Genomic DNA, 12196 nt, shown 5'->3' with positions numbered 1-12196 from the left:
AAGAACCAATGGACACTGTACTGTGTCCTCGAGATCAAAGGTCAGCAAACTTTTTTCTGTAAAAGGGCAGACATTAAATGGTTTAGGCCTTGCAGACCATAACGTCTCTGCTTCAACTACTCAGTTTGGCCACAGTAACACAAAACCAGCCACCCACTACACATAAAGTAAAGAGCATGACTGTTTTCTAATAAAACAGTTTTTACAAAAATGGACAGCAGGCCATAATTGGCCCATGGGTCCAAGTTTGCCAAACCCTGCTCTAGAAATTTCTAACTACATTGTGTGTGCTTATTTGAGATATCTGACCCAGCACTGACCCCAAAGAAGTCTCTTTAATGGAACTGCTACTTAGTCTTACCTTTTATAAACAATTCATCTAAAAATGTCAAGCATCTTCAACATACCCAGCATCTTTTCTGGGTGCTATGGAGATACATAAGAAATATAAGGACCCAGGGGTGCCTGGGTGGCTCAGTCGCTTAAGTGTCTGACTTTGGCTCAGGTCATGATCTCCAGTTCGTGGGTTCAAGCCCTGCGTCAGGCTCTGTGCTGACAGCCTGGAGCCTGCTTTGGATTCTGTGTCTCCCTCTCTGCCCATGCCCCACTCATGCTCTGTCTCTCTCTCATGCTCTGTCTCTCTCTCAAAAAAAGGTTTTTTTCAAAGAAATATAAGGATCCAGAAGATTAGCTATGGATATAAAACTAAAAGTCTTCAACAGTTTGAGAACAATTAAGGACTCAACTGCATAGTAATGAAGGGAATGTAATGTAAAGGAGTTGGAGATTCAAAAAAGACAGAGAGAGAGTACTGGAGTCCTAGGGAAGTCTGTGGAAAATTTGGAGGAGGTGGAACTCGACGTGGATCCTGAACAATAAAGATGAGACTGAATAATCTCAGGGGGAGGAGTATGAAGAGGGTCACATCATAGAAGGAAAATCAAAAGCAAAGCCACACAGTCAGTAATTGGCATAACAGTGTGGGTTGGAAGTGAGGACACCTGCCTGGCTAAGGGTGAGTCTAGGAGAGTTGCAGGAACTCAGAACTGGTTGGGTACAGTTGAGTAAGACTGAACAGAACTATGAAAGCCAGCTGGACGTGTTTGGCTTTGATGTGGCAGGCACTTGGGAGCCACTGCAGTTCCTTCAGCAGGTCCGTAATGAAATCAAAGTAGTATTCCAGGGTCATGTAAGACAGACAGTGGTGGAAAGATGCCAAAGTTGGAAAAACATGCCATAACGCTGTTGGGATAATCCAGAGTCGAAGAGATCAAGGCTTACTCTACAGATGATGAGACAGGCTAATAGGGAAAAAGAGGTTCAATCTGAAGAGGAGTTAAAACGATGAAACATCCAGCTTTGGGGACCCATGTCATAAAAACGAGGATACACAAATCAAGTAAGACCAAAGAATCTACATTTTCTAACCAGGAAGACCCAGAGACTTGGGGTGTATTGACAACAATGGGAAAACTAAAAAGGAAAGTCATTTTAGTGACTCCAGTTTTACCAATGTCATGTCGATAAATGATTATTTAGTGTTGTCATGTCAGCTTTAAGAAATAAAAGATCCTGTGGGCACCTAGGTGGCTCAGTCAGTTGAGCATCTGACTTTGGCTCAGTTCATGATCTCACCGTTCGTGAATTCAAGCCCCACATCAGGTTTGTGGCTGTCACAGTGCAAAGCCCACTTTAGATCATCTGCCTCCCTCTCTCTCTCTGCCCCTCCCCAGCTCTCTGTCTTAAAAATAAATTAGCATTAAAAAAAGAAATAAAAGATCCCAGAAAGGTGAGAATCCTTTAGCCAGAGTCAGCCAAAGAAGCTGAGAAAATCAAAAAGGAAGAAAAGCCATAGAAGGAAAATCAAAGCAGCTGTGGAATGAATCAGCTTACTGAGGAGCCAATGCAAAGAGCGAAGAAAAGAAGGTTGTGCTGTTAACAACTTTGGTCTAGTTTTGAGCATACAGATCTACATTGCCCACTGTGAAGCCATGCATCAGAACCTTCATCAACCCATCTCTTCTTTGAAAATGAGGCCTACACACTTGTGACATAAGCTTCTATTGTTGTTTTCAGCTCTAGCAGCCTCCACGTACTCTTCTGACTCTTGCGACCAAGGGAACACAGCCTTGTGGGTCCCCCGCAGGTTGAGAGAGGTGGGATACTGTCAGCCCATGAGGCAAAGGAACAGGAGAAACAGAGCAGAGGGCAGGGCCATGAAAGCCAATCACCAGAAAAGGTTATAGGAAGTAGTGCATACTTTAAGAAGTCAGGATATATTAAAGAAATGATAAGTGGTTACCACAGGGCTGGTAACCCACTTGATAAACAATACCAAAATACCCTGACTCAATCAGTTGATTAATTATGTCCCCCAGAATATTAAGAAGATGAAATTTGTCCCGGAAATAAGCAGCAAGATAAAATTTCAGCTCAAATCAAACTTATGCCATTCGACTTTCGTTCCAAACCTTTCACCATGGGAGCAAGCCAAAGTCTCACATTTCACCTCTGATGCCCCTTCCTTGGCCTACTCACATGAGCATAACTCAGGAAGAAGAGCTGGTTGTTGGTGAATGTGATGCCTGGTAGTAGAGGCTCCTCAAGTCCCTGCCTCTTGTCATTTATCCATTTCCGGTAAGCCTGGAGAGAGAAGTAGAATGGATGATCCTCTGCAATGGTGGCTCTTCTCTTGTTTCATCCAGTGCAGAGATACTCAATATATCCTCCACCATGTGCAAAATGCATCCTGTAAAGTTTTCCTTTAACAACACCAACCTCTGGAAATGCAAATCAATGTCGTATTGCTTAACAGTGAGGCAGGTTCACCTGCTAAAAGACCTGATACTCAACAGATACAGAGAAGCTGGGCCAAAGCATTCACACGTTAAATACCTCCCCCCCCCCAAAAAAAGCTATTCTTTCTCTAACAAAATGGCAAGGACTTTGGAAATAAATGTTGGGGTCAACATATTGGGGCCAAATTTTTATTTTTCCAAGTAAAAGGGAAAACTATCATCTGCAATCACCATCACTTTATAAAATATATTTTAATTAGAATACAGGAAGGATGTAACCTCAGAATAACAGCCTGGTCTTTACATTAAATGCATTTACCTTTATGAAAATCTTTCCACATCATCCTTAATGTTTCTTATTTAAGCAAAGACCAGTGGATGATGAAAACCTTACTATGGACTGTTACTGGCCAACTATATGAGAACCACTAGCCTCTGGCCATCATTTAGAAGGTTGGTATTTTAAGAGAAAATTGCAAGATGGGCTATAGAGACCGGGTACTCAAGGAAAACTCATATGAACATAGCCCTGAGGAGATTTCTGGAACATGCTTTGATATTACTGTGAACGCATTTGCTGAAAACCATCCTTTAAATACATGATTCTTCACAACAAATATTATTCTTTAGGGTGACTCTATATCCCATAAAGAAAGAAAAAAAGAAATGCAGCTCTATCCATATAATAGAGTATGACAGAGTCAATGTGGAAATATAATTCTATTTACAGAAATTACAGAAATCTAACTCCTCAAGAATATGTCTGGAGTGTAAATTGAGGTGCACCCACATGGCGTTCCATAGTTTCATTTTAAAAATCACAGCAAATATGTTGCAGTGCATACCCTAAAAGCTTCCCGCAGACCTCCATTATCAGCAATATTTTCTCCCAGGGTCCTCTTCCCCTTCACCTAACAAAAAGAAAAAAAAAAAGAGTGTTTCACAGCCAACTATCATTCAGCAGAAGGCATAAGTACGATAGCAAGAAAAAGTGCCATATTTTCCAGAGAAAATTACATTCAATAAAGCATAGGGTAGTCATAATATATTGTGAGATGACAAACGAACTCCAGCAAGGTGCTGCTGAATACACTAATTTCTATTTATTATGCTATGCATTTCTTTCTCCCCCACCTCTGTATCTTACCAATTTAGCCAGCTCCAATAAAATGTTAACAATACTCTGAGTGACTCGGGTTTAATGGAGAAAAAGTTGAAATGTCAATACACAAATGACTTTCTCTGATTAATTCATATAATTTGAGTCTTTTCCGTGTGCTTCTGTTTCCAAAAATTTACCATCCACAAAGGAACAAAACTTCAAGGCCAACCATCACCATTTTCCCTTCAGCAACTTCCATGAAAAATTAAAAGGAGGGTAGTTCTCATGGGGGACAAAAATCAAACAGAAGTAGCACATTCCACAAGGTCAAGGTTTGCAATATGTATGATAAGCAGCCAAGCACGGGGAAGAAATTCCTCCAAACATTTGAAGATTGTTTCTTAAATCCCTAAATAGGCTAAGATAAAAAAACATTCCAAACCAATACAGCCCACAAGCCAGAATCTAATCTGCCGCTCATTTTTGTACAGACTGTGAGGTAAAACTGGATTTTACATTTCTCAGTGCATAGGGGAAAAAAAATCCAAAGAAGGGGAATATTTTGTGGCATATGAAAATTAGATGAAATTCCAATTCAGTGTCCTTCATTCAGGTTTTATGGGAACACAGCCATGCCCATCTGTGTCCATACGGTCTGGGGCACTCCCCTTGCTACAGTGGCCTAGTTAAGTAGTTGCAAAAGAGACCTATGGCCCACAAAACCTAAATCACTTACTGCCTGGCCCTCTGCAGACCAAGGTTGTCAATCCCTGCCTAAGAGGCAGAATAATGCCCCCTCTCCCCTACCAAAGACGTCTATGTCCTAAATTCCTGGAGCCTGTGAAAATGTTATCTTTTGTGGCAAAAGGAAATTGTAAAATATGATTAAGTAAAGGATCTGGAGAATTAGCCTGCATTATCCAGGTGGGTCTAATGTAACTACAAGGGTCCATATAGATACAGGAAACGGGAGGAGTGATGCAATGTGAGATGTGACCAGCTACTGCTGGTTTAGAAGAAAGGCACCATGAGTGAAGGAATGTGGCCAGCCTCTAAAAACAAGAAACGCCAAGGAAACAGACTCTCCCCCAGAGCAGCTATAAAGGAAAACAGCTCTGTGTCACCCTGATTTCAGCTGAGACCTGAGCGGGACATCGAGGACTGCAAAATAGTGTTTGTGTCGTTTCAAGCCATTAAGTTTGTGGTGATGTGTGATAGCAGCAACAGGAAATGAATACACCCTGCTCTAAACTTTAAAGCCATGGGTCCTACCCATTCTTTACTTTTCGGCTAGCCCAAGCACCCAGGTATCAAGCAATACCAATGGATAAAAACCAATCTTCGGAGAGCATTAATTTCCGTAATCACCCAGGACTCTCCTAGCTTCAGTCCTCTAAGTTCCCACTCTGGCTTCACATATATTCTTCTTTGACAACAATCTTACAAATTAAGTGCTGTTACCACCACCCTTGTTTAACAAATAAGGAAAGAACAGAGTGTGTAGCAGATGCCTACAGATGTCGTTGTTGCAGATGTCGTTGGTGTCACACTAGATCCCCTTTTCCATCAGGACTGTACACCCATTCCTACAACTGCTACCAGCTCAGAAAGATTAAGCTTAGCTTAGGGGACTCACCACACCTGAAGATTCCTGGGAGGGGATACCCCAACTCTCAGTAACTGACTGATGAGCAGTTAGAACTGCCTAGCCCTCTAGCCCCCGGCTGAACAATTCCTATGGTGCGATTCATGCTCCAGAACCTGGATCAGGCTGAGGCTAAACTCATGAAACCAACAGGTTTTCCTTACCCTCGTACAGGTCTCTCCTGAAAATACTTCCTAAATAAATCCCTTACCTAAGAAACCCCTTCTTGGGCTTTGTTTCTGGAGCACCTAAAACAGAGTGATTAAATCAACTGCCCACATTTCACGGGGATTCAAACCCAAAAAGTCTGTGTCTAGAGTTTTTGCCTCCTAACATGCTACCTTCTCAAATCTCAACTGCTCTTGACTCCAGTGCATCTGCTTATACCCACTCATGCCCATATTTAATTTCCTTCGTTGTTTCTCTAAGCTTTATCAAAATTGGAGGTTTGAGGAGTGGCCTCACCCCTCTGGCTCCTCCCCCTCACTCTAGACCACCTCCTTAGACCATATGGCCCTAGGTTTGCCTCTCACCAGCTGGGAATAGTCTGCTTCTGTGGCACTCCCCTGGAGCACTCCCCAGTTCACTGCAATGGACTCAGGCATGGAAGACCAGCATCCATAAATGGAGCCAGAAAATAAACTGTGGCCCTTTATACTCACAAAGGAAGCCGCCCCCTCTCCTCTAGGATAGAGATTGAAGCTGTTTTCTGACAGTTGAGCGGATTTTGCCAGGGCAGGCATCCCCTTTCTATCGTCCTTGTGACAAAGGTACACATTTGCCAGAATTCAGTTTCAGTGTCTGACATTTTAGCCCAAAAGGATGCTGTGGAATAGTCTCCCTCCCAACACACTAGCTAGGAATAAAATGAGCTTAGAATGTGAGAACCACAGCATGATATGGTGAAAAGAATGTGGATCTCAGACTCACTCTAATCTAGACTCTACTGTGGTTTTTCATCTCTTTGAGCCTCAGTTTTCTTATATGTAAAATAAGCTAGCAATATGTACACCTCTCAGGACCAGTATGAGGATTACATTTGTTTCGGCTGGTTGAAAAGTCTACCACCATGCCTGCATATAACAATCATCACGAAATATACATTCCCTTCCTCTAAGAAAACTGTTCTTCTATTGGTTTTTGTTGTTGTTGTTGTTGTTGTTTTCAGTCCCACAAACTTTGGCTTTGTTTTTCTGTAGGATGGGGCACCTATGAGTATGTGACAAAGTATTAGTAATAGTAACAACAATTTACTGAGCACTTACTGCACGTCAGCCATCATGCTGGTGCTTTACATAACGGCAGCCATTTAATTCTTACAACAAATGAATGAGTTCAGGAACAGTGACCCATTTCACAGATGAAGACACTGAGAATCAGGAACATTAAGCAACTTCCCCAAGTTCAAAAAACTTGTAACTGGTTGAATCAAGATTTGAACCTCTAGCTGACTCTAGAACCCCTCCCTCCCCTACACTTTTCTTGAAGCAACATATATTCTAGATGGATTTTCACAATGGGATAACTCCTGAATTGAATACTGATAAACAGAAGCACCCATTTTACATTTTCTCATGACAGAGTTGTAGATATTAAAATACACCCACACACATACACACCCACACACCCATACACCCACACACAGAAATAGCTTTCCAGAACAATGATGAAAGAGCTACAGAAACTATTCAAGAATACAGCCTCTGGTTTCTCTGCCTGGATAAAGAGCAGTGTTCCTTGTGCTGAATATGGTTGAAGAAGTAGAGGACCAAGTCAGTTCTGTGTGGTCTCTTGTTCCTGTTTAGGTGTTGTACCCTTAGCTATACGAATTAGGGGCATACAGGGTGCACATGTGTGTTTTAGAGTGAGGGCTTCCTGCAGATCCATACCCTACCAACAATTCTTCACTATTGGTCTCTTACGGTCAAATACAATGTGAGAAATCTGTTTCTTATAATTATGAAAGCAGGGGTAGAAAACGCAATAAAAAAACTACAAAGAAAAATTCATATAGGGAGCAGAAATGAAAACCTGATCAAACCAGCAAAATAAGGAAAAGGAAAAAGAATTAAAAATAATATACAGGAGATAAACTACAAAGAGAAAACTATAAAACTGTGTTTGAAAATGTAAAATAAGAACCAGACAGAAAGGCATACCATGTTCTTGAACAAGAAGACTGTATAATAAACATGTCAATTCCATACAGTAACTGTGATTTAACTTAGAATCCCAATGGGATTTTCTTTGGGGCACAGGGTAACCTGTGGGTAACATGATCTTGGACCAACTACAGAAGTATATTTGCCTGAGAATGGGCAACCACGTAAAAGAAGAACAGTGAGGGAGAGTTTATATTGACACATACCAGAACAATCCTTATAACAATGGTAATAAGGGCTTGGTAAAGAAATCAACAAATAGACCAGCAGAGTAGGACACATAATCCAAAAATTGATGTCAATATATATAAGATTCTAAAATTTGACAAATAATCAATTCAGTGAGAAAAAAAGTCTTTTAATCAGTGATGGTGGATCAATGGACTATCAGAAGAAAAGTAATCACTCATATTAAATTCCATAAAAAAATAAGTTTTACATGCATCAAGATTTAAATGTAAAATAACACAACAACAAAAATTTTCCCCAAAAGCTGGGAAACTATATATATGACATACAGTGGAAATACAGAAACTATTTTTTAAGAGAAATAGGTATCTTTGGCTATATAGAAATGTGTAATTTTTGTAGGTCAAAGATGCCATATATAAAATCCAATGGATGAGTAATATACTTGAGGGAAAACACTGTAATGTGGATGATAAAATTTTAACATCTGTAATATTTTTTAAAAGTTCTCATATATTGACAAGAAAATAACTGAATAGAGAAATGCTCTTTCATATATCACTGGTGAGAATATGAAATAATATAAGTTGTTGGTGACAGTAGGAACCTATTTTATATGGACAAAAAGAACATGAACCTAATGACAGTGTTTATTACAGCAGCATTTACTGTGGGAAAAGAATTGGAGACAAAGCATAACCTCTCTCAACCAGAAGTTAGTTGAGTACGTTAGACACACTCACAATGTGGACTTCTGGACAGTCACTGAAAACCATGAACTAAAGGGGTGCGTGTATGCATGTCTGTCTCTACATGAGCATGGGAAAAAGTGTACCAGGGTGATTAAGATGAATTACAGGTAGGCAAGCTAAGAGTGATGACAGGGAAAGGGGAAGGGGACGGACATGAAGACAAGAAAGGAGCAGAATCTGACGCACACAAGCAGCATGTATAAAGTCGCATTCTTGTCTTCACGGAAATTTATGTATGTATACCTAAGAAAAAAAGCAGCATTTTAAAAGTACGTTTCTTTTGTTCAAACGTCTGTAATTAACATCTCTTAACCAATTAAGAGTCATTTAATTCAAATCAGTGAGATTTCAACGAATTAAACTAAAGTAGTAGTTTGGAAGGAAAATTTTTTAAATGATATGGAATATAGATTTATAAGAGTTGTACTGTTTGTGTTTGCAACAAGACTTTCTATATTTGTCTGAATCTAGGAAAACAAACTAATGTTTAGGCCTGTAATTCTCAAACTCAAGCTTGAATCAGAGTCAGCAGAGGGTTTGTGAAAAGACAGCCAGCCAGACTGACTATCAGCATTCCCCTCCCTCCAGGATTCTGGGTCAATAGGTCTGTCATAAGACTCAAGAATTTGCATTTCTAACAAGTTCCAAGGAGAGGCTGAGGCTGTTGTTTTGGAAACCACACACCAAGAACCAATGGGCTAAAGGAAGCTAATGTCCAAAAGAGAAAAAATGAGATTCTCCACAAGATGCTCCTTCACCACAGTTGTACTTACATTTAAGCCAGCTTTCCGCCAATAATAGTTGCTATATTGGTTAACCATGCACTTCGTTTTTTCTTTAAACTTTTCTTCTGAGTCAGTAGACCACCAAGGATCCAGGTTTCCATTTTTATCATATTTTCTACCTAGCAGAAAGGAAAATTAAAAGATATTTGTACTACCTGTGTTCTCCTCTAGGATTTTTATGGTTTCACATCTCACATTTAGGTCTTTAATCCATTCTGACGTTATTTCTGTGTATGGTGTAAGCAAGTGGTCCAGTTTCATTTTTGTTTTCCCTGCACATAGATGCCCAGATTTCCCAAAACCATTTGTTGAAGAGATTGCCTTTTTCCCCACTGGATATTCTTAACTGCTATGTCAAAGATTAACTGACTATATAATTGTGGGTTCATTTCTGGGGTCTCTATTGTGTTCCATTGATCTATGTGTCTATTTTTGTGCCAGTACCATACTGTTTTGATGGCTACAGCTTTGTAATATAACTTCGGAAGTCTGGAATTATGATGCTTCCCGCTTAGCTTTTCTTGTTCAAAACTGCTTTGGCTATTCAGAGTCTTTTGTGATTCCATACAAGTTTTAGGATTGTTTGTTCTAGCTCTGTGAGAAAATGCTGTTGGTATTTTCACAGGGATTACATCATTTTCCCAAAGAAGACATCCAGATGGCCAAAAGACGCATGAAAAGATAACTCCACATAGTTCCACATAACTTATCATCAGTGAAATGCACACCAAAACTATAATGAGATCATCTCACACTTGTCATAATGGCTAAAATCAACAAGACAGGAGACAACAGGTATTGGCAAGGATGTAGAGAAAGGGGAACCCTCTTAGACTGTTGGTGGGAATGGAAACTGGTGCAGTCAGTGGAAAACAGTATGGAAGTTCCTCAAAAAGTTAAAAATAGAACTATCTTATGATTCAACAATTGCACTACTAGGTATCTACCCAAAGAATACAAAAATACTAATTCAAAGGGCCACATGCACCCGAATGTTTACAGCAGCATTATCTACAATAGCCAAATTATGGAAACAGCCCAATTGTCCACTGATGGATGAATGGCTGAAGACAGACAGACAGACAGATAAAGATATAGACACAATACACATACACACAGTGGAATCTTATTCGGCCATAAAAAAAAAGAATGAAATCTTGCCATTTGCAATGACATGAATAGAGCTAGAGATTATAACGCTAAGTGAAATAAGTCAGAGAAAGACAAATACTTGTCTGTGGAATTTAAGAAACAAAGCAAACGATCATAAGGAAATAAAAGAGAGAGAGAAGCAAACACCAAGACGAATCTTAACTACAGAGAACAAACTGATGGTTGCCAGAGGGGAGATAGGTGGGGCAGGGGTGAAATAGGTGATAGGGATTAAGAAGGGCACTTGTCTTGATGAGCACCTGGTGATGTACACCTGAAACTATAATATAATGTATGTTAACTAACTGGAATTTAAATAAAAAGAAAAAAAAAGATATTTGTACCATTTATGGAAACTAATTTCTCCATTTCCCCTTTCCCTCAATTCAATAAGCCTTGAGAAAGCAGTCCCAGTAGCACGGAGCACTCCTGGGAGCAGCTCCTACCTTCTCTCCAGTGTCACAGGTTAATTGTAGAAAGGGGGGAAGGAGAAAGAGGAAGTTCTTCCTAAGTAAAAAGAACATTTTAAAAATAAGATTCATCAACTTATGGTATGCACATTCTGAACCAATCTTGAATTCTTTGTTTTCATCTGATGTGACCCAAACTGTTCTCTGGATTATGAAACGAAATGGCTTCATTCAGAAAGTCCATGAAGGGAGACGGAGCACCAGGACCAGTGAAATTCCAAACAGTCCATGGGAACAGTCTAATGAGTCATTCACACTGGGAGACCGTAGCCCCTGACTCAACCCTGTAGGAATGTGTTTCCTCCAAGTTGCTAGGAGCCGAGACACACATAAAACCTCTGCTATGAATCATTCCACAGCCATCAGTGTGCATTGAAGGCCCATCTGTCCTGCTTGGACAAGGAAGGTTGCTCTAAAAAGAGAACTTGGAACAAGAATGGAAATCTCCAAAACATAATGGAAAAAAAGATCAGTTATACATGCTTTTTTGCCATAGGCTCACTCTTCATTTTCTCTACACCCTTCAAAAGAAGTCTGAGTGTATCTAGACTGTCTTCATACTCAAGATTACTATTGGTTTGAATTTAATTATGCAAAGAACTCTTCAGTGGGCTTACAAGAAAGTCCTAGAAACAAAGGTGTTAATTGGAATAATCCAAGGCTCTTCAGCAGGAGTGGATGCCATTACCACCAACCCCTGGAAGGGCACGGAGTCGTTGTCTTCCACACACTATCCAACCAATAATTAAACAGTTACAGGGCATGTAGTTAACTATGTGACTCTCTGTTCTAAGTACTGGTTACAGACTGAAATTGGCATCATTAGATTATGTCCTTGGAGAATGACTTCAGAAGGCCTCCAAAAGATTCACAGCGAGAACTGTACTTAAATTTCCCAGGAAGAAAGGCCCAGAACCAAGAGATCACTTCTGGGTTATGTTTCTTAGCTAAGACACTCCTCTTAGATAAACCAATCATGGAAAGACAGAAAGTGTAGCTCCGGAAATTGAGAGGAGCACAAGGTAGCTATATTTTAACAGGGAGGGGAGAGGCCAGGGGAACCAAAACCCTAGATGATTCAGGAAGGGTTGGTGGGAGCACAGGAAGAATTGCCCAGAAGGAGAACCAGGCTTTCCGGTCA

The 12196-nt window shown here is 40.2% G+C and overlaps 1 protein-coding gene across 4 annotated transcripts in view; it reads right to left on the bottom strand.

Moving 5' to 3' along the window:
- The window catches only part of PHEX (phosphate regulating endopeptidase homolog X-linked), a 220965-nt gene that overhangs the window by 8062 nt on the left and 200707 nt on the right, over positions 1 to 12196 (bottom strand). For all 4 annotated transcript variants that reach the window (XM_045050691.1, XM_045050690.1, XM_045050693.1 and 1 more), the window contains 3 exons: positions 9422 to 9552; positions 3644 to 3709; positions 2539 to 2643 (listed from right to left, as the gene is read on the bottom strand). In XM_045050691.1, coding sequence (XP_044906626.1) covers positions 2539 to 2643; positions 3644 to 3709; positions 9422 to 9552 — 302 coding nt within the window. The remainder of the gene's footprint in view (positions 1 to 2538; positions 2644 to 3643; positions 3710 to 9421; positions 9553 to 12196) is intronic.

The sequence above is a fragment of the Felis catus genome, chromosome X (genome assembly GCF_018350175.1).
Source record: "Felis catus isolate Fca126 chromosome X, F.catus_Fca126_mat1.0, whole genome shotgun sequence".
NCBI classification, from domain to species: Eukaryota; Metazoa; Chordata; class Mammalia; order Carnivora; family Felidae; genus Felis; species Felis catus.
Note: the sequence above shows the minus strand (reverse complement) of the source record. Positions and strands in the feature narration are given on the sequence as shown.